The sequence below is a fragment of the Serinus canaria genome, chromosome Z (assembly GCF_022539315.1).
Source record: "Serinus canaria isolate serCan28SL12 chromosome Z, serCan2020, whole genome shotgun sequence".
In the NCBI taxonomy this organism is placed as follows: domain Eukaryota; kingdom Metazoa; phylum Chordata; class Aves; order Passeriformes; family Fringillidae; genus Serinus; species Serinus canaria.
In genome coordinates this window covers 58,567,404-58,589,251 of record NC_066343.1, presented here as the reverse complement: position 1 = coordinate 58,589,251, position 21,848 = coordinate 58,567,404, and the positions used below count along the sequence as shown (strand labels likewise).

Genomic DNA, 21,848 nt, shown 5'->3' with positions numbered 1-21,848 from the left:
GGCCCCTCAAGACCAGAAGGACATTGAGATGCTCGAAGTGTCTAGGGAAAGGAAATGAAGCTAATGAAGGGTCAGGAGCACAAGTCCTGTGAGGAGCAGCTGAGGGAGCTCGGGAGTGTTTATCCTGAACAAAAGGAGGCTCAGGGCTGACCTTTTCACTCTCTAAAATTGCCTGAAAGGAGGCTGTGGCCAGGTGAGGCTTGGTCTCTTCTCCCAGGCAACCAGTGACAGGATGAGATGACATGGCCTCAAGCTGTGCCAGGAAATGTTCAGATCTGGAAAATGTTCTCAGGCTGTCAAGCTTTGAAACAGGCTGTCCTGAGAAATTATTCAGTCACCATCCCTAGATATATTAAACAATGCGCAGATATAGCACTTATGGGCATGGTTTAGTGGTGGACTTGACAGTGTTGGGTTAACAGTTGCATTCAATAACCTTACAGACTTTTCCAACCTAAAAGAGTTTACGATTCCGTTCACTGGAGTAGTTTTTACTGTCTTGTATACACTTCAGTCACAGAGAACCAATGCTTTAATAGTATTTGGTACTTACCTAGGACATTAAACTTTGCAAAGAAGGATGGAGACTTCAGATTTAGCAGGGGAAGAAGAACTGCAATCAGGTAAAATGGTACTGTTTTTGATTTGTCCCACCACTCCTCAAAGAGTTCAAAACCTGTTCTGTTGCCAGAAGAGAACATCACAGTCCTGTTCTGTGGTGGGTGATCACTAGCAGCACTTGGACAAATGACTGGAAGAAAGGAAAAGAAAAACATCAGATGAAAAAGGTTTTACTTGCACAGAATATTCAGAGCCAAGAGCCCACATCTGCTGGTGTGTTTTACCTACTGAGGACTGCTCAAGTGCAGTGTTCAGTATCTCAGTGCCTAAATTCTGTTTGTTTTTTTAATCAGGAATTCACTACTAAGATTACACTGCTAGGCACCTTGCACTCTAATCTGACAGTGGTACAGTTCTCCCAGCTGAGCACAACAAAGATGATAATTTATCTGAAGCCCAAGCTGTGACACAGAATCATCCTTCAAAGTCACATACAAGGCCTGTTCAGTGCCCATGTGCACCTGCTGGAATCAAGACACAGCAATGCTCTTCTGCATCTGGCTGCATATTTAGCATCCTAATCCGTCCCTACACACTTCAGTAAGATCATATCAACCAAAATCCAAGTGCACTGAAGAGCCTAAATTAATGTCAACTGCTCTAAAAACAAACTAAGGATTACAAGAAAGCTACAACTGAGAAGCTACAACTGAAAGCTAACAACTGGCAGGTTGAAAACCTGTACACTGAACAAAAACACTCTTGTCATTCTGCGCCATGACAGGGGCAAGTACATCACTGCCAGACAACACAACACAAAAAATTTAAGATGTGTTCCAGTAACGGTGCTGAGAGGGCATGTCATAATCCTCTTACATGGAAGTTGATCAACGGCAGCACCTGAGTGATTGGAAAAAAATCAAACAAAAAGATCCTCTGAGGAACACATGCCTAATGAAGCTCTGTGTTGAAATATAAAATTTACCCTTTCTCATAAATGTCTTATTTAAAATCTTGGCATCCCACAACAGTCAAGTCAATAGCCACTATCCTACACTGTCTCCATTCATGTTCTGTCAAAAAGGTAAAGGCATAAAAGGCAAGGTGACAAATTTCTTCCTTAAAAGAGGATTGTTTCACAAACCTTGAAAAATTATTTTGTTCTTACTGATCTCCTTGGTAGCTCTGAATGTCCTGTCAAGAGTCACTTGAACATCTGACAACCCCTAATTTTGTGTAGCAGCTGCTTTAAATCTTCTAGTTGGTGGAGGATAGTGTGGAATATTGTCTACTTTGCCTCCAAGTTATACCCCCTGCTGCATAAGCATGGGAGAGAACAGCAGAAGCAGGAGAGAGCACAAATTGGTGCCTAGCTGGTAAGGACTGCTAGAGGAGCAGGATTCAACACTAGCTCAAACACAAATCAACTGGTTTTCAGAATTAAATTATTTCTCAACTCCTTTGCCTGACTTCAACATCTGTTCTCCAGAAACACAGCTGCAGCTAGTGTTACAAAAAGCTGCCCAGCTGGTAGTGATATGTTTCCCCATTCCTCATGCACACAGGATAGAGCAAGCGTTCTGCTTCCTAAGAACGCAGTACGGATTCAGTCACTAGGACACAGGCAGAAAAGATTTAGGGGTTGACAACGCCTTGCTTTGCTCCTGCCTTCATTCTACATTATTCTGCCTACTTAAAGAACTTGGAACAGATCTATGTTCATATTTGACTGCAGTTTCTTCCCTTAGTTGTGCAAATGTCACACTCTCCAAAAGGCGTAAGCAGAGGTGCAGGTAGCCTGACACTTGTTTCTTTTTTGCACTCAGCATCAAAAAAACTGTTCTTACTTAAATTTTCTTAAAAATAATCTTGCTGCACAACTTTTGAGTAGTAAAGTTGCCCCAGTCAAGATTTTAAACATTAAACAGAACTAAGATGCCTCAAATTTAGGGTGTGAAAGTTGAAATTCCTTAAGGCAAATCCTCATTGTGCAACCACTGTTAAAAAGTTAACAGTAAAACTTTTAAGGAGGATGTATCTGGGCATACAGAAACTTGTAACTGGCTCTTTAATACTTATTCTCACCTCCACTTTTTAAACTTATTTTTTACTTCCCTAGTTATTCAGATCTCCATGTGTATGGTTATTTGTGAAAGTACAAATCCCAGATAGAAATTTACAGTTTTTTAAGAAACACATAGTTACAACTTATGATATATACTTTATAACTGGCATGTGGTTAGGCATTGAAATATGTTGATTTGCCTTTAAACCCCCACCCATAAGTGGTAACACAATACTGTAAGTGCTTCTTACCTTTATTACTTCCATTGGTGCCAGGAACAATATCTGTTACATTAATGTCATGAACAAAGTCTGCAAAGAAGAAAATCTCACTATCAATGTCCCATACCTGCTATTAGGCTTTCATCTGTTAACTTGACTGAAATGATTAAGAAAATATTTTGGAAAATTTTGTCAGAGGAACAACACAGCAGCTTTCACTACCCCCAGACCCAAGTGAAAGTTTTATAACTACTGTAGAAGTGTTTTAAAGTAGCTCTAGACACTATATTACTTTCTGCTCAGAAGCCCTGTCCATTTATAAATTTCTGAAGACTCCCCACTCCCAGGATTCCTGTTCCACAAGCACATCTCTACTTCTCCCAGCTACTTAGTAGTGTTGAACAGTAGGCCAGTGAGGAGATGCATCTTAAATCCAGCCTCTTTTGGGACAGAAAAAAAGGGCATGCAAACATACCCCGAGTCCAGACAGTATTATACAGAAAAAGCTTCCCTTAATAATTTTCTAGTATTTTCTTTTTCAGAAGAGGCTCTGTGGGATGCTTTTTCCATGCTTCCATGGGAAACCCTGGAAAAAGTTTAAAGCCTCCTGTTGTACATCTCTAGTAGTGTTTTATTTGCAGTACACTCTTGTGCTACTTTACTTTACTTTATACCACACCAGTTGTTTCCAAGTTTCTGCACCTCACCTTTATAAGGGCACTGAATAGCAATTCCATTATATTTATGTGTATATACACACATAATACAGAATATATATGTATATATACACATATGCAGAAAATGCTCCATCAGCTGGGAAACCGAATTAGTGTGTCACTGGTTAAATTTTGCTTCTGCTGCATGTGGGCATGTTATGCACAGAAAATCAATTGGGGCAGTTGGCTTCAGATTTTTTTAAATGCAATTAACAGCAGCTTGTTTTTCATAAAGAAAGCAAAAGGTCTTGTGGAAAGAAAACTGTTTCCTCTTTCTTTCTTTCTTTTGTTTTATGACACCCTGAATCACAAATAAGTTTCTCATACTTACTTCTACTAGTTCAGAGTATATAAAAATAAGAAAATTTAACTAAAATCACAATTTTTTGTTCTTATTTTAAAAAAAAGTACCTAGTGAGAAGCCATTAAAATTAATAGTTCTTACAGAATTAAAGCACTTTGAAATTTGTTATAGATGTCAACTTCTGTTTCTTCTGTATTTAAAAAGCAGTTTAGGACTAGCAATTTCATTTGTGGATTTTGTTTTTCCCATAAACAGAAACTAAACAAGACCATGCAACACCATGTTAAAGACATGATATTGCACTCAGCTAACAATTCTTGCATACTTTGTGTTCCACAGATTTCTAGACAATCTTGGGAAAATAAGTTTTTCCCCACCTAAATTGTATGTGCAGATGTTTTAAGAAGTCATCTGAATGTATTAGAATTAAACAAAATATAAGCTGCTGCTGAATACTTAGAGTACTTACTGAATTCCTGCTTAGAATATTTAGAAACACATGGCTAGAAGATGCCACTTTGTCAAACCTACATCCTACTATGCATTTTGTTACCTAGTAATTAAGTAAGAAAGTTAGGACAAGAAGCCAGTGATTGTTATCTTAGACCAAACAACTTAAATAAGAACTCCAAACAAATACAGGTAAGGGATAAAGTAACATGCCAGTCCCATGGAAAAGCAGGACTTTTTCCTAGAAAATAAGACCTTTTCACCATTTTAAATTTTATTTATGCAATTTATAATAATAATGCCATTTATTAGAACTGGCATTATTTAATTTAGAATAATTTAATACTTAATTGTTAAAACTTAAAAAAAATTAAAAATTTTAGACTTTTTAGAAAAAGTCAAAAATGAAATGTCTGTAACAATATATAAATTAGGTCAATTTTAAAATTCATCAGTCATTAACCAATATAGTAAAGTATGTCCTAGAGGGATGGTGGGAATTCTAATGAAACACTGTTTAACAGGCTTAACTGTCTGTGCTGTTATTTGCTTCAGAGATAACCTTCAAAACAGACTATTTTAAATCTTAGTCAATCTACTCAGCACTTTAAATCAGATTTTCAAAGCTCTCAATTCCATCACCAATCCCCACAACTCTATACTGATTACACACACAAACGCTTCTGTGCCTGTGTATGCACCAGGGTATAAAAACCCTATGTGTTTTATTTTGTAGCCACACTAAGAATCATTTTTACTGCAACAGAGTTCATTGCTTCCTCATGGATGCTTGCAAAAACTTCCTATATGGCAACATTTTAAGTGTGCTTGTTGAAATCTATACAGTGGGGGTTTTTTTCATTATCCTTTATGATTTCAACAGTCTAGCCTGTTATATGGCTGTTCAAATAGATGCACCCACGCAAACAAAGGGGGAGCGAAAACAGAGTGGAAACAAGCAGCCAGGTTTCGGTTGTTTAAACTATACCAAGAAAACTACACTTTCAGAGAGAAATTGAACAAGTGGCTTTGACAACACAGAGGACTTTGCCCATAACCACATATAGTTATTTATTCTCAATTGATTTTCCACACAATGTAGCAGGAAAATCAAGATTATGTAAAAAGTACAATCCTTTTTCAGTATCAGGGAGTCTTAATCTTTACAAAGGATTGCTGTAAAACTTAAACAAAAATGTATACTTACTGTATATAAATTTCCCTGTGTTGAAAAGAAAGTTGGACATAAGTACCCAATAAACAACCATGGCTCCAACAAGTGATACCATAGAAAATAAGAGGCTTGACCACTGACCAAAGGATCCAAAGTAATACTTGCAAACATCTGGGAATTCCCAGTTTGAGGTATCTGTTAAAGCTGAAAAAAAAAACCAAAAACCAAAAATATATCTAAACAAAATGTTGCATTAGAGTCAGTAGAACTATTCAGGACAAAATGTGGGGTTTTTAAAGAACATTCTGACACACATTCACAGTGCTTTCAAGGACTAAGAAAATTGCCAGTAACTTTAAAATATAGCACTCATTAGGTGTTTGAATGAAGAAGCCTAAAGTAAACACGTTTATTGTGGCTATACAACTACTTTTGAATACTTTCAGATGCACTGAAATAAGACACGGCAAAAATGCCACCATGCATTTGCAGTTAAAGCCTTTTGCAGAAGTTATGGCAAAGTAGACCACCTATGAACTTCCTCAACCTCTGTCCTGAAATGAGTTCAGTCACAAACTGACAAAGGTCTTAATGGCCTTTATTTGAGCAAGTGAGATGTTAGCTCATGCACAAAAGCACCAACCAGAGAATAGCCCCAAGGTGAGTTTTGGACAATAAAAGGACATTCTAATTAGAGCTGCTGTCAATGACTGATCCAGCTGCTGACAGTACTTAGAGAATACACACAAATATTAGGGTAATACACACAAATATTAGGGTAATACAGGTGCACAACACAAAGGGATACAGCTACAGCCCATGCTGCTCCAGTGTGCAAGTTGATCAGACAAGTAGAGAATTGGACAGTGCTTATTATGGAGAAAAGATGCCTCTAACTCCTGAAGTCCCCAAAAACTTAGTAAGTGAACATTTGAAACCCTGCTTGATAAGAGATTGTGTTTGGCTATAATACCTAGCTCCCAAGAAACTGAAGGAATATCTAATAAGGGAAGACAGTAATTTAGCACACAGAGCTTAGACACAGACTACAAAAATAGAGATATTCAAAGAACAGCTTTTATTTGCAGGTCAGGTCTAACATATAGTAAAAGACACATATAAACAGAATCTAATACATATTGGTATTTCACACTCAAAGTATTTGCATGATGAAGCTTTGGATTTCTTACGTATCATTTGCCGTGATTTCACAACTCTGTAACAGCAATAAAGAGTCAAAATGCCCATCAGTAAGATGAGAATAATTCCAGAAGTGAACCCTGCCTGTTAAGAGGGAGAAAAACAGTTCATTGTATTTGTGAATATACTACAAAAAAAGAAGAGTAAGTCATGTTGCCAAAAACATTTTCATATGCATACATTTTTCATAGTTTACCTGTTTTATTCCCCATGGGATACTTAATATGGATGTACCCATCATGGTATTCCATATCATAAATCTAGGAAGGAAAAAATCATCCAGTGAATATTTTAAGAACCACTCTTACTTCACATTGTTGTCTTAGTTAACAACAGTTATGTTGTTAATGTAGAACATTCAATAATCATGCATTTTGTGGCTATTATAGGGCAAGGTGTTTAACATACATTGTCACTAGACTGGAGTTTTTACCATAGCCATCTGTGCAACTGTCAACTTTAAAAGCAGTTCCTAATGGACTGTACACATAGATTTCATCAGGAGCTGGGAGGACATGGTCAGGAGCAATCTAACAAATGGAAAAAAAGCAAGACTTATTAGTAACATCAATGTAACTAATTGTCCCAAACACAGCAAGTCAACTACTGTAAGTCACAGGAAATTACAATTTAAAAAAAAAAAAAAAAAAGAAAAAAAGAAAAAAAAAAGAGATGGTTGTACTATCCTAATTCTCTTCCTGGGGGGAAAAGTCCAACAAACAGTTGATAGAATTTCTAGCTAGATAGTTGAAAAAATGCATTTTTCTTCTGCAAAATGTGTGTAAACACACTATGAACAAATCATGCTAGCTCAACAGCTCAGTTACTGCAGCTGGCCACTGCTTTAATCTTATAGGTGGGAGAAATCTGAGCACCCTGGGTCACTGTTATAAAATTAATGCTGTTTGTACATTTTCTTTTAATGGTGAAGGTATTGCACAAGAAGTAAGTAACAGCTTGTGATAACCTTTCGAAGGCACTCAGCTACCACATACTCGATTCAAAGCAAGCTGCAGAACAATTCTCCCCCCACCTTTATTTCTGCTGTTTATATAAATCCAGGCTGTGTAAGACACAACATGCCAGAGGCCACCCACTTAATGAGGCCCTGCCTTTGCCTTACCAATGCCCTGTCTGCAGGGGATGTGAGCCTGCTATAGTAATGAATCCTCTTATTCATTGCTGAAGCTTCATCAGTGACTCTTTGCATGTCATCATTCACACTGACTATGTTTGTGGGCTCCACGTGAAATGGTCTAGAGGAGGGGAAAAAAAGGGAAGAAAGGAAAACGCTAAAAACCATGGAACACAAGATACAACTCAGAGAGCAACTCAGCAATACTCAGGATGGTTTTGTCATCCATTGACACAGGCAAATGAAAAAATATCCATCAATGCCATTGAGGGAAGCTGCCATCTGTGAAAGAATTGTGAGCTTATATCCATATTAAAATGGACTCCAGCCCAGATTCTGTGGAGCAACTTAACATCAGACCTAATATCCAGCTGTTAGTTTTCAACAATGAATCACAAAGAGAAATACATGTTAATGAGCTTGGGCAAGCTTATTAGTGCTTGTAACTGGTGTTGTCAGAACTAGTGATGAGGAACAGAGGTAGAAACAGAAAGCATGAGAATGCAGAAGCAGAAAGCAGAGAAAGAGGAATGAGCGGTGGCAGAGACGACCACATATGAAAAGATTAGGAACTACTAATCTAGATGAAAACACTATATGGAATTGTGTGGGGAAGGAACCAAGACCAAATAAGTCCATGTGGTCACATATATTTTGAAGTCAAGACAACTATGGGGAACATACTACGTCTCCATTTCCTCTACTTCACCTGAGTTAGACTGCAGGCACGGTCACGGCTGCTGAAGGAGAAAACAGGAGCACCACATACCCCTCATTTTCTCTGCACACACAGAGGTACAGAGCAAGCACACTGAAAGTTGCTTTAAAGTTACACCACCATACACCTTCATGCAAGGAGCACTACCAGACAAATGTGTCCAAATCATGATATTGCTGAGATTTTTTTCTTCTAACTCAAGTAAAATTGACTTCCATATTATGTTCTTGCTTAAAAACAACATGGACTCCTCGTACTGGGAGGCTAATTTCTCAAATGAGACAAAGGACACTGCTGTCCCCTAAGCCTTAATACATCAGCTTTTTTTTCTTTCAGCAGAAATTTAATTTCTAAAACTACCACAAAGGCTTTCTGATCTTCCTCTTGCAGACTGATGTTTAAATCACTCATAAACTCATAGAAGCAGAGATCACTACAAGCTTCCAACTACTAACAACAGAAACTAGGTCAGCAATAAAGCCATGCCATTTATTCTGTAATATGACCAAAACCTATTTGAATTTACTGGTTTACAATTCCCATTTCTGTTTCAGACTACAAAGGAACTCGGGCAACCCCTCCAACCCCATCTCCCAATAACATCCATACAAAACTTCCCATTCTTTTTCCCAATGAATCATTTACACATTTGTACTATCACACCACGTTATCTCTAAGGAAGATAAAAAATACAGTTCTGAAATTCTTTGCTCTGTCTTTGTAAGAGAGGAAGACAGGCTCCTATTCCTGTGTCCTGCTTAAGGGGAGACAGTAGGTGGGAGTATCTGTGCAATTAAGAAAACCTGACTCACAAAAGGGGAAAATAGAGAATACAAACTTCCATCTCCACAAATTCCTTCTTTCTTTTATCTTAAACTTTATTAATTCTTACACATTCCTTCATCATGGAAAAATGGCTTAGACTTGCTAAGTTGTCTCCTACTTAGTGAAATCAAAATGAACACTTTAAAATTTTTAAAACATTCTCAATTGACTCTTCTTCCTATGATTATGACATAATGGGGAGAATATGTGTTTTATGTGTGCGCTTTTGTGGTGTTCTTATAAACAATTTAGAAAGATATCTCAATTTTACAGAAATAAATTCTAAGCAATAGCTTTACTACTCAAAACACAGGCACAGGGGGCTAACTCACTCCACATGTAGGTAATATACAAAAATACTCATGGACTTTCAGTTCCAAAGGACTTTACTCATTTTAGCTTAAAATTTATTAGGTTGAGCAAATCATTGGACACAGATAAAAAATACTTCATTAGAAGATCTGTAAAATAAAGACTGTAGTCATGAAAACAGGAAAAGTAACTTGTATAAACTTGTTTAAATGCAGCCCCACCTCCAGTCAGCTCTCTGCTATTTTCTTTTTGGATTGCTGACATGCACTATATTTAGAACACTTATGTATTTTGATAATTATACAGCAACTGCATAGCGTGAAGACCTTCCTTTCTTTCCTCATCTTCATTTAATATTATTAGTGCATCCCCATGAACTTCCACTGCAACTGTGGAAAGGTTACAGTGAGACAAAGTCCACATTTTGGTTAAAAGTGAGTAGGCAGATCTGTGACAAAGATTTCTTTCAAAATGGTGTTCAACAATTGCTAGCACAGATGTTAAAGAAAATTCTTACAGTCAGAGATTATTTTCTAAAGCAATGCAGGTGAAAACAGCTCTGTTTTACGGGTGTGTCAATCCAAGGATGACTTTAAAATTAAAGTAACAGAAAACATGCATAGAACATCTGATTTTGTGGGGAAAGCAGTGCTGTCAATGACCAAACAAACATAAAGAAAATAAATTATGTGTAGTAAAAACCTATCTGTAGGTAAGAAATTGTTTAAAGAAAGACATTTCATCTTCAGTATTATGAACAGAATCTGGATTAAACAAACAACTTATGGTCTAGCACAAAACATAAGGGTATTATCTAGAATCTAATCTATGGGTGAGGAAAAGAAAATAAAATTAAACAATACCTATGAAACAGTACCTATTGCTTCTGCTTCCTGACTAGAGGAGTGCATATGTTTATTGTTGCCAGTACTTGGGCTACTTCCCCTCTTGTACCCCGGAAGAAATTAAATTAGGTGCTGCTTTACATAATTTGCATTATCTGTTGAGAATGAAAATTATGTAAAGCAGCACCTAATTTAATTTCTTCCAGGTACCACTGCACCACTAGCCCTGCTGAGCAACCACTAGCCCTGCTGAGCAAGTGACTTCCAAAACATACTGACCACCAATCAATTTTATGTTATTTGCAGATCTCTTTGGAAACACCAATCTGTATAAGAAGCTGTGTGAGCAGGCTAGGAGGCCTGCTACTTACCTACCCTGATCTCCAGTAGGAGAGGGTAGCATCCTGTCCAGGATGAAGGCCAAGGTATTGCTCCCAGCAATACCCATATGAAAGACTGGTTGTAGGCCATACTCAAATGGGAGTCTGAGAAACTCTCTTAGGGACTCAAAGAAGTTCTCAAAGACTGAGATTTTCAAAGCCCAAAGCAGGTAGGATATAATTTGGGATATATTTTGAAAAACTCTATTTAGGGACCTTATGACTAGCAGGCAAGCAGTAGCAAGCATTAGCAAGCACATCAAGTATTAGCAGCTACAACACATTCCTATTAAAAAGTCTGATTTATACAGGCAATTATATCCTATCTTTCATGTGGCAAAATGCTTATGGAAAAGAATGTTGGACAATGTGATCTGGGGGAAGGGGAGTGACTGTGAGTATGATGTGAAACAATGCAGACAATTTCCATGTATCGTGATAAACTATAACAGCCCTTGAATTTCATACACACTGAAAGACACAATTACAATCAGTGTTTCAGCAGCTAGCCAGAAAAACAGTGCTCTTTTACCAGGGCAAACACACCAATAGAACAGGGCTGTTTTCCACAGGACCATGAGAATGGACAACTTGCAGGGCCTCATGCAGGAGGTCCACACCTTTCATACATTACACCTGGCAGGTGTGTTTTTCAGAAACCATTCCCAGAAAACCTACGGCTACACTCATCTTTTCTTGCTCTCACAAAGGGACAGTTCTCTAGAGCTGGCCCAGGAAAAGAAAGAAGAGTGCTTCTGTCAAAACTTCCTCACATTTTTACTTCGGTAGCAATTTTGCAAGCAAAGGAAATGAAAAGAGATGCTCATGTCTAACAGTGTTCCCTTGTGATAAGCAAAGTTCAAGTGTTGGATTTGGAGGGCTAGAGGGAACAGCACAACACGAACACTAGTCAACTATGTAAGATTTTGTATAAGGGTACTACATTCATCTTATGTAATTATCAGCAATGTACTACATCTTGTGGGTCAATGAAGGAGTAAGACTAACACATACCTCAAGAACTTTCAGACTAAATAATACTACTTTTCAAGTACCTTTGCTGAAGTAATTTTAAACATCAAACAACCGTTCTTGAGATCTGATCAAAAACATGGTAAGTATTCAGCTATTACACTATAATAGTTTTTTTGTACCATTATGTCTTTTAGCTCTACATGACAGTATTAATGACTTTGGACAAGCTTTTAATTTTTAAACAAATATGGAAAACCTTCTTTACAGGACACTTTACAATTTCTTTCCCCCAAATAGACCACAAGGAGCCACTTTAGCTTACTGCAGAGATTTCTTTGACACCCCACATTAATCATTTACCTTTCAGGGATGCGATAGGATTGTTACAGAGAAATAAACCTACGAAATTCCTACAGCTTTATTGCCTTACTGAGTTACCAAATTATTATAGGAATGCTGCAAACGGCACAAGACAAACTAAGGAGTAAAACTGATTCACTGTATTGGAAATTAAGGAAAGGAGAAGAAGAAATAAGAATAGGTAGCTATTTCATAATTGGCAACTACATTTTCTTGATAGGAACACCAGGCACTGGAACAGCCTCTCTAGGGAACTGCCCATGGTACCAAGCCTGTCAGAGTTCAAGAAGCATTTGGACAACAATCTCATGTACATGATCTGGTTCTTGGGACCTCCTGTGAGAGGCCAGGAGTTGAATATGAGGATCCGTGTGGGCCTGTTCCAACTCAGGATCCTCTATGATTACAGGTATCTGTGTGTTTCTCTTAAGGACATCTGTATGAAAGAATTCCACAAGTGACTTGGTTTTTGCTTTCTAAACTGTCTGAATTTACTGAAGCATTAAACAGTGTGCTTACAGTTACTTTGTAAGTTCTTCATTTTCTTTGCAATACACTTTACCTAAATTTTTCTGCATTTATCACCACTATAGTAATTACAGCAGGATCACACAAGTTTCTTAAAATGTTGGATGCAGAACTAAAATAACCTTTTGAAGCATAATGTCATTGCTTGCACATTTTAACAAATTAGGAATCATAAGCTTTACCACACCACACTTCAATCACTACTCCTCTTCCCTGTAAAAGACAAAAGCTATTTTACTCATCACTACCAAGAAATATGAAGGTTCTTAATTAAGGTCACAATTCTTTCCAATTAATAAGAAGCAACACTAGGAATTCACAAAAATGTTGGCAAAATAGAAAAACAGAGAAAAATATGGAAAGCAAGCAATGGTGTAAAATGATCACATTGGTGTGGAGTGGTAAAGCCGTAATGAATGCAAAAAGGACAGATGTGTACAGGTTGTCAACCTTCTCCTAAGTTAAAAGAACTTTGAAAATAAAGGGAATCAACCATTTTTGCACGAAAAAGGCTTTTCTGACTGCCATCTACAGACACTGTTTAATTTACAGCTGTTTAATTTCACTTACTGATGCACCCTACATTCTGGGAACCTGTGGGACTTCAAAAAGAATAGGGAAAAAATGCAGAAGGCTCTTTAGCAGGAGGCATTGTCAAGTTTTTTCATATGCAAAAGAACCAGCACAAAACATCAATTGCTTCTTTGAAGGTTCAAGTATTCCTGACTGACACCTGCAGTATCTGTTAACAATGAACAGATTTAAAAAGCAGTTTGAAGGAAACAAGAAACGTCCTCTTTTCCATACAATAATCACCAATAAGCCAAAGCAGGAATGATATTCTAGTTTTTAAAGGGAGCTACAAAATGGGAAAAACACACTGAATACGGTGAAGAGAGAAGAGCAATAACATTCTCCTTGAAAGGATTAAAAGTGGCTTTATATTTTCCTCAAATTAGCAAAACAATAATTCACAAAGTAATTTACAACTCTAAAAAACAATCAGCTTATTGTTCCTATGTAAACAATGAAAAGCATTCCTTCCAAAAATCCCAAAAATCCTCCAAGCTGTTAAGAAAACCAGATAACTATGCAAATTCCTCAGATGTCAAACAACCCAAACAAAAGTATAGAACAGCACTAAGACAGACAAACAGTAATTACTACAAAATCACACACAACACTCAAAGAGCTATCTCAACCAAAGCAAAGCTACCAAGCATTCACCTGGGATGTAGTTTCAGATTACCAAGTTAAAAAACAGGAACAAAGAGCAAAGACACACTGCGTTGTACTAATGCATTTTCACTACTGGATACTTTAATGACTAACAATTCTTCTTCCCAGGATCCACTATTCCCTGAAGGTTTAATGAAGAAGCTCTTCAAACTATTCACTTGCTCTGACCACGACTGACACATGGCCTCTTCTTCCTTATTTCTCCTTTTAAGTGTGGGGGCTGCCTGTTCTAGTACAGAAGTGGAGTTCAAGCTTATTTAGACCCCTCTATTATTTCCAGGCCTTTCTGATATCCCAGGCATCCTGCCCTTCAACTTTGTGCCTCTGCATACCTGGAAGGCAAAGGCTAGGTCACAGAAAATGGAAGAAAAAATTCAGGAGAGGAGCAATAAGGACATTTAGGCAAATCTGCAAAACTGGAGGCTGTGAATGTGGGCACACAATCCAAGTATACACTTCTGCTTTTAGTAAGGGAACCAAATGCCACAGGCTATGACCTTTTATGAAGTTGAATTCCAGACTTGAGAAATCACAGGGAAAAGACAACCACACAATATGGAAACAATACCTAACCTCACTTAGAAAAGTGAGTCTTAGCATTTAGGTGTTTCAAAAAACCTCTTTTATTGCTACTGCATCACCACAACACCTGAAAGCCACTGTGCCTCAAAGAGAACACATACTTCCTCCAAAACAATTGTTTGATTTTCTCCTGAAAATCATACACACAAAGTAGCAGTCTTCTTATGACAGGAAGGGATCAGATACTCCACATAAAGAGAAAGATTTCATTTACATTCATTCACAGTTGCCTTTGCCACCTGCAAGTATTCTACCATTTCCTAGCCTTTATAAACACAATTCTGTATGCTTCTAGGCCTGTGCTTCCTTTGTTCCCCTGGATTCACTTAGACCCTTATCCTCCTTCCTTTATTTGCAGAGAAGAGGATGTACATAGGCTCTCACAGCTTTCCAAAGCTGGAGGCTGATAGCATCAAAGCACTAGCCTCAAGAACTTTTTTTTTTTTTTTTTTTTTTTTTTTGCTGAAGCAGCCGCCGACAGCAGGATTTTGTATGCAACAGTGCCATCTTCAGTTCCTTCAGGAAAACTGCTTTACTGAAATATGATGGATGCAAATCAGTAAAAAAAGGACCATAAATTGATCCAAGAGATGCTATAGTGCTATTCTTCCATCTAAAAATGCAAAGCTGATGCCTTCAGCTAGTATTAGAAGGGTAGGTCCTACTCTGATCTCAGTTTTGGTTCCACAACCAGCCCACAAAAAATCTTAACTGCAGCACAGGAAGTCCTTCATTCCAAACCCCTTTGTTTAACTCTTTAGAAAACATGTAAAATAACAACTTAGGAGGAGTTACTATTTTTGAAGGCACAGTAATAAGGCTGGACTGACAAATTCTTCATATTTGCTCACTCTCAGAAGGCACTACTCTGTTTTTCTTAAAAGGCAGTAAAGGTCACTCAGCTCACTTAGTACTATCAAATAATGTATTTTTCCAGCATCACCTGCAGAACGCATACAGCACCATTTACACATACTGACATTGGGCAAACTTGCTTGCATAGTCTCAACATTTCAGTTAGCTGTTCTAAATAAAAAAAAATTCATGCTCCACTACACACACACAAGCTGCTCCATGTCTGAAGAACACTTTAAAAGCCTCATAATGAGTTCTTAATAGAGCACTCTCTCTGAAATGATGGCAATAGAAAAACCTTATCCTTATAAACAAAACATAGTAAGAACGTCTGTTCACCACGTGCTTAGAAATAAAATAGTATCATATAGTGACAAAGTTGGAACTGTTTGTACAGAGATCCTGGCTTCCAAATTTTAATCTTCTGTCTTTGTAGGATTCTATTGTCACAAGCAAAAATTAAACAATTCTTTGCCTCACAGTAATTCTGTAGGTTCATATTTCCTCATACCTTTTGCACTTATAGTCTTCTGGATTAAACTGTATATTCATGATTCCATAATTGCTTTCATCACCTCCCACAGGAACCAAGATAGGTTTGGTATCCTCTTCCATATTTGGTGAATATGTCTCCTTTTAGATTCTGTCTGTTACTCTAGCCTGGAAAAAAAAAGGAAAGAAAATAAATTAGTCCATCGAGTTAAGCAAAACTATGTCCCTGCTATGAATTTAACACTGGTAGAGTCCCACAGTTTCACAAGCTCCTGGGCTGAAAAGCATCAATAAATAACTTCAACATGCCACTTGAGAATTCTCATTCCATAACGCAAACATCATGAGGCATGTACAGTGGGGACAGTATTTTTAAAATCAGTTATCAGAGCCTACTTTTTCACTCAATTACTTCAAACTTTGCAGCAGATACATATACAGTTTATTCCAGTTCCAGTACATTTCCCATAATAAGGATCAGATTATTGAAGTCTACTGTGTAGACTTTTGAATAAAAGGTAATAAGTGGTTTAATAATGCATTAATAAAAACTATTATATGCATTTAAACCACTTCTGGTGAAAGAGTGGGGAGCAGATCACTTTTAAACTAATGGATTTCTACTCAGATTGAATTACAGGCCTCACATGGAACTTTCTGTGGCCTTGTGTGCAGCTGAACAAACATAATGACTTAACAGCTCTCATTTCTGCTATCTCCTGAAGAATTCCTCAGGCAGGAGTCCTTCAAACAAAAAATGTCAGAAGCCAGGACACTTTCAAACAACAATGGTAGAAGTATCTGTTCTTCCATCTTTCAAAATGCTTTAAAATGTTAGGCTGATGGAAAGACAGATGACAACCAGAGCTGGCACAAGACAAGGAAGAGTAGTGCTGGCTGTTTGAACCCTGGAATGGCAACAAAAGAAAACAGAAAGAATAAGGTGTGTACGATCCTTCTGCATCCTTGTGGAAATACCCCACAAAGGCCCAGTCTCAGAAATCACACCAACCCAAGTTAAGCACAGTTCTATCCCCTCCCAGATGCATACTGTCAATTCTCTTCCATTAGCTTATCCTGCTAATACTCCTGGCAAAAAATCAAAACAAAGGATCTGAAGGAGAGGATGAAAAATGAAAGTTAGATTAGTTTTCAACCACATCTACACTCCTGGGTTGAAAAACTGCTGAAGGATGCATGGAAAACACTGATGGACAATGTGGCAGGAACTGCAGAAGCATTAAGATTGGCTCAACCTGCCAAGGAAGTGCTTTCTAGAAGACAGACACAGGTAATAGCTCTCCGCTCTCAAGGGGAGGAGATCAGTAAAGGATCCAGTTTATGAAAATTGTACTGAAAGTTCAAGTCCTGCTTTGACAGCTCAATGGCATTTATGCAATCCCATACTGAACTGGACAAAGAGGACTGACACAGATGAAAATTAGCCACTCTTTCTTTTGCTTTAAACCCACATCAGTGTTGAGTTTGGGGGTCGGAATCTGTATGCTTGCATGCCTAAGCAAGGGAGGGGATAGTGCCGTGGAAGCCATTTCATCCGGCAGTGCTGACACATTCCTCATAGTTTCAACATCCACAAGAGATTTGAACAGTTACTAAGTTTAAAGGCATGATTTTGAGTTTAAAGAAATTATTGTATCTTGGTCACTTTAGCTCTTTGAGAGGATACAATATGCAAGTGGTAATAATCAAGGCAATCTTAAGAAACTTACTCGCACTTGCTGACAGCATACTTTCTCCAACACTTAATTTTCGCTGTTACACTCCCTAAAGCTTTATTCCTCTACCTTTTTCAGAACCTTTCCAAGGGACCCTCTTACCATCCTTAACTTACTCCTTTCTCTCTTTTGCCACTTCAGCCTTCTAATAAAACATCAGTTTTGATTCTTTACCCTGAAGTCCTTCTTATCCACAATGCTGTTTCTGGCTCTCTGGCCCCAGCCAAGCATGCTCTCATCCTTCTCAGCTTCTCTGGTAATGCTTAGCAAATAGATTTCTGCTCCTTATGTTCCTTCTATTTTCTGTCTCTCCTATACACTATCAAAACTGCTCTACTAAGCACTACTTACTAAGAGTTCACATCAATATTTTTACTTCTTTTCATGTGACATGCTGTTCCTCTCCAAACTCTCTTTACAGATACCCTTTCGCACACTTCTTTTCTACTGCCTCCTCTTATTTTTCTATAGCTCTAGGCTTTCTGCTTTCTCACTACTGGTTCCCTTCCAGTTAAAACTTACCCCGGTTCCACATGAGTTTCCTGCAGCACCTAAGTAATTCTGAAACAAAAACACAGGCCCCAGAGATTTCACACACTGCTACAGGCATCCACCCAGTCCTCTGCCACTTCAATTAATACATGCTATTACCTAATTCTATTCTATTCTAATCTATTTTTTCTCAATTGAACATTCTGTGTTCATTTTACGAACAGCCAAACCTACGTGTCAAACATGATCCCCCTCGCTTGTTCTGCATTTTGCATCTCTCTTAAGAATTTAAATCACACTTCAGGCCTAGCCATAAAAATGCAGATAAAAATTTTAATTCCTAATGCCTGAATTCAAACTGAAATTCAAATCTCAAATAGTCAGTGGTTTTAACCAGAATCTTAAGACCACAGTATACACATCCCTTCCTTCCACACATCCCTTCCTTCCATCTGTTTGTGAGACAGATTAAGCAGTCATCAAATGCACATCCCTTCCTAAAAACCAGTTAATACTTGTGCTTTGCAAGTCAGCCTGATAAATGCTGACAACAGTGATCACCAGCTTGATTTTTTCTGCATTACCGCTGTACAGGACCCAGATTTTATAGTATTCCGTGAAGAAAAATAATCCTTCCAAAATATATCACAGACTAATTTTGACAGCATGATTCGAGGCTTGTGGAGCTGGTGCTCACTTGACCCATTGGGGTCAATTAGTAGCTGGGTCTGCAAAGACATCTTATGTTTTAAGTATCTATTGTTGATAACAATTGAGTTCATGACCAGCAAGCTTATGACCAGCAAACTGGATACTCTACAATAGATGCAGCTATGACACATGTGAAGGCTGGAGCTGGAGCCAGTACAGTTTAAAGGAGAACTGTAAGCAGAAAAGCAAAATGAAGAAGAATTAACCAGGTTAATCTCTCTTTTATCTATGCCTGTAGAACATTCTATTGTTCTGCAAGCTGACGCACTACATCAGAAGGGCAGCAAAAGGAAACAAGTGGGTCAGAATTTAACAATCCAGGTTTCCTGTTGCTGGGAAGCAACACCTAAGTCTACGCAAGTTATTTTTCCCCAGTCTCATTCTGGACTACACTCCACATGACTTTTAGGCAGTAATCTTAAAAGGACTGGACCTTCTTTTATTGTCATTGGCTCAGCCCTATGAGCTTCTGCTTTCTCTGCCTTCAGGTTCTTTCAACCTGGTTTCAAAGTCTAAAAAGCATGAAGGAGTGAAGACAAGAATATGGTAGATTTAGAAATCTCACTGACACCTGTGATCTGATAATGTTAGCACTGGATAGCAAAACTGTATTAGTTGGCTTCCATTGTGAATTTAACAACTGCAGTTTATGGCTCAGTTATACATGTGTGTGACGAAACTTTAAGTTGAGACAGATCATTCAGAGTTACAGCACAGGCCATGCAAGAGAGCTAGCAAACAGGTTTACCCCATCAGGAGCTAAACTGTGTTCAGTAAGTCAATCATCCCAACAATCCCACAAGCATGGACTGTGCTTAGCTGGTATTTATCAGAGAACCTCCCACAGTGGGTAGGAGAAGAAAGGCTGAGAGGATCACCACTCCCACAGCCTTCACCATGCCATCATGGTGCTGTACAAACAGCAGCTGGAGCACTGAGAGCTATTTATACTTCATTTCTTATTAAAAGCCACTATTTCTAAAAAGCACTTCACACTCATGGTTTAAATACCAGAATCTGCTAATCAAAGTATTTAGTTCAAACACGGAAATTATTTTTTAAAAGTGCCACTTGGAGTAATCCTGTCTGTCTTCTCTGAAATTCTGAGCAGGATGAATACAGTTCAAGACATAATACTCAAGCAAGCTGCAGGCGTTGCACATATGAGAAATAAGCAACAGTCTACACTGAAAGAGGAGAACTCCAACACAGGACAGCACAGTTCCTCAGTTCCTGGAGTGAATCCTCAGTCAGAAGGGACTGAAGGAGGCTACACTACTCATGAAAGTAGCAGTATACATTAAGAGCTCCTTAAAACGGGGACAGCATAACGCCTCTTCTGGCACCTTATAGATACTTCAGCTTCTCCTCACTCCTACAACTGCACTGGTTAAAGGCGATTAAAACTGTAAAAGGCAATGTAAGTTAGCCACTTTTTGAGGAAAAAGACTTTTGAATATACAAGCTGAACCTCTGCTGAGCTTTCGTGTAGCTCTGACTGAACGAAGATGGTCAATGCCACATGATAAATCAAAGTAAAATTAAAAAGAACCAGCATGTTCAACTAGATTTGCCTTCGACGGATAAAGCTCGCATAATTTAAATATTTGTGGGCACTGCAGATAAATATTTAGAGAAGCGAAACACTATCACCTTAGGCTAACTTATAATTTAAATAAGATTCTTGTTTTTAACTTAACGGGTTCTCCCTCAGGCCCGTGAAAACGGATGTAAACATTTCCCTGCTTCACGGACCGCACGAAAAGCTTCCACGCTGTTCCTTTACCTCCGCCCCCGCTCTGACGATCTGCCCGTGTTCCCAGGAACTCGGCGTGGCCGGTCAGTGCCCCGCGGCGGGTCAGTGCCCCGCGGCCGGTGCGGCTCCTGCCGGCCACTCCACCCCGCAGGTTGCGCCCCCGAGCCGGGCGGGCGGCGGGACACACGGCGGGGGACACGGAGGAGGATCCGGCGCCGCCGCCTCCCCGCTGCTCCGGAGCCGCCCCGCGCCCCGAGATCCGCAAGGGCCGATCCCGCTGAGCTGCCCCGCCTGGGCGCCGCTGCCGCCGCAGCTCCCGTACCTCCGGCTCGACCCGGCGGCGCAGAGCTCCCGCCGCGGGCACAGGAAGCGCGGCGGCGGCTCCCGGCGTGCCGGGCTCCGGGCGTGCCGGGCCGCGTAGTTCCTGGAGCGGCTGCGCTGAGGAAGCCGGCCAGGCGCTGCGGAGCGCAGGACTACGATTCCCAGGAAGCGGCGGGCGGTGTTACCGGGCTGCCAGGCGAGGGCCTCACCATATGGACAAGCGTGAGCCGAGTGCCGGGAAGAAAGGATTTGCACTTGCTGCTGTTGGCTGATGAGACGCCGCTAATAATAATAATAATAATAGTAGTAAAACAAAACAACCCCAACCCGAACCCTCCCCCAATTGCTTGCATGCTTTTGCGGTCAGTAGAGTGACAAAATAATCCATACATGACCCTTGCCAAACAAACCGTGCTGGTCTTCACGTGACTGGCTATGGAGTGATGTATCCAGGGCGTCCTGACCTGCTCAGCGAGTTGTGTCATACTGAGCAGAGCACACTAAGCAGACTAAACAATAGGGACAGTATGCCCAGCAATACATTTTAGAAATTCACCATATTTAATCTGGTTTGGTTTGGTCTGTTTCTTTTTTGGGTTTTTTATTGTGTTGGTTTGGTTGTTCTCTTTCGTTCTTTCTTTCTTTAGGGTATTGGCGGTCTTGCTTTCGTTCTTTCTTTCGTTCTGTCTTTCTTGTAGTTATGTCGGTAGTCTTTCTGGCTTGTCGGTCTTGCGTTCTGTCTTCGGTATGTCTTGCTTGCGGGGGTGAGGGCTGGAGTTTCTAGGTATGTGTCGGTCGGTATGTATGCGTGCTTTCTGTATGTCGGGAGTGGTATGGTCGTGGCAGGTACTGTGCTTTCCTTAAGGGACGTTACTGTCATGTTCCTGTCTGCTTT

The 21,848-nt window shown here is 39.2% G+C and overlaps 1 protein-coding gene across 5 annotated transcripts in view; it reads right to left on the bottom strand.

Moving 5' to 3' along the window:
* SLC38A9 (solute carrier family 38 member 9) overlaps positions 1–20,989 on the bottom strand; it is a 44,439-nt gene extending 23,450 nt beyond the window's left edge. Inside the window, exons 1-9 of one of the 5 annotated variants that reach the window (XM_018920644.3) lie at positions 20,663–20,989; positions 15,957–16,105; positions 7,815–7,947; positions 7,100–7,221; positions 6,888–6,951; positions 6,682–6,775; positions 5,525–5,695; positions 2,878–2,937; positions 554–751 (exon numbers count right to left, since the gene is read on the bottom strand). In XM_018920644.3, coding sequence (XP_018776189.1) covers positions 554–751; positions 2,878–2,937; positions 5,525–5,695; positions 6,682–6,775; positions 6,888–6,951; positions 7,100–7,221; positions 7,815–7,947; positions 15,957–16,060 — 946 coding nt within the window. In that variant the 5' untranslated portion in view covers positions 16,061–16,105; positions 20,663–20,989. Of the gene's footprint in view, positions 1–553; positions 752–2,877; positions 2,938–5,524; positions 5,696–6,681; positions 6,776–6,887; positions 6,952–7,099; positions 7,222–7,814; positions 7,948–15,956; positions 16,106–20,662 lie in introns of those variants that run through there. The other 4 variants (XM_018920645.3, XM_030237108.2, XM_050987061.1 and 1 more) reach the window with 4 other exon arrangements.
* Between the last annotated feature and the right edge of the window lie 859 nt (positions 20,990–21,848).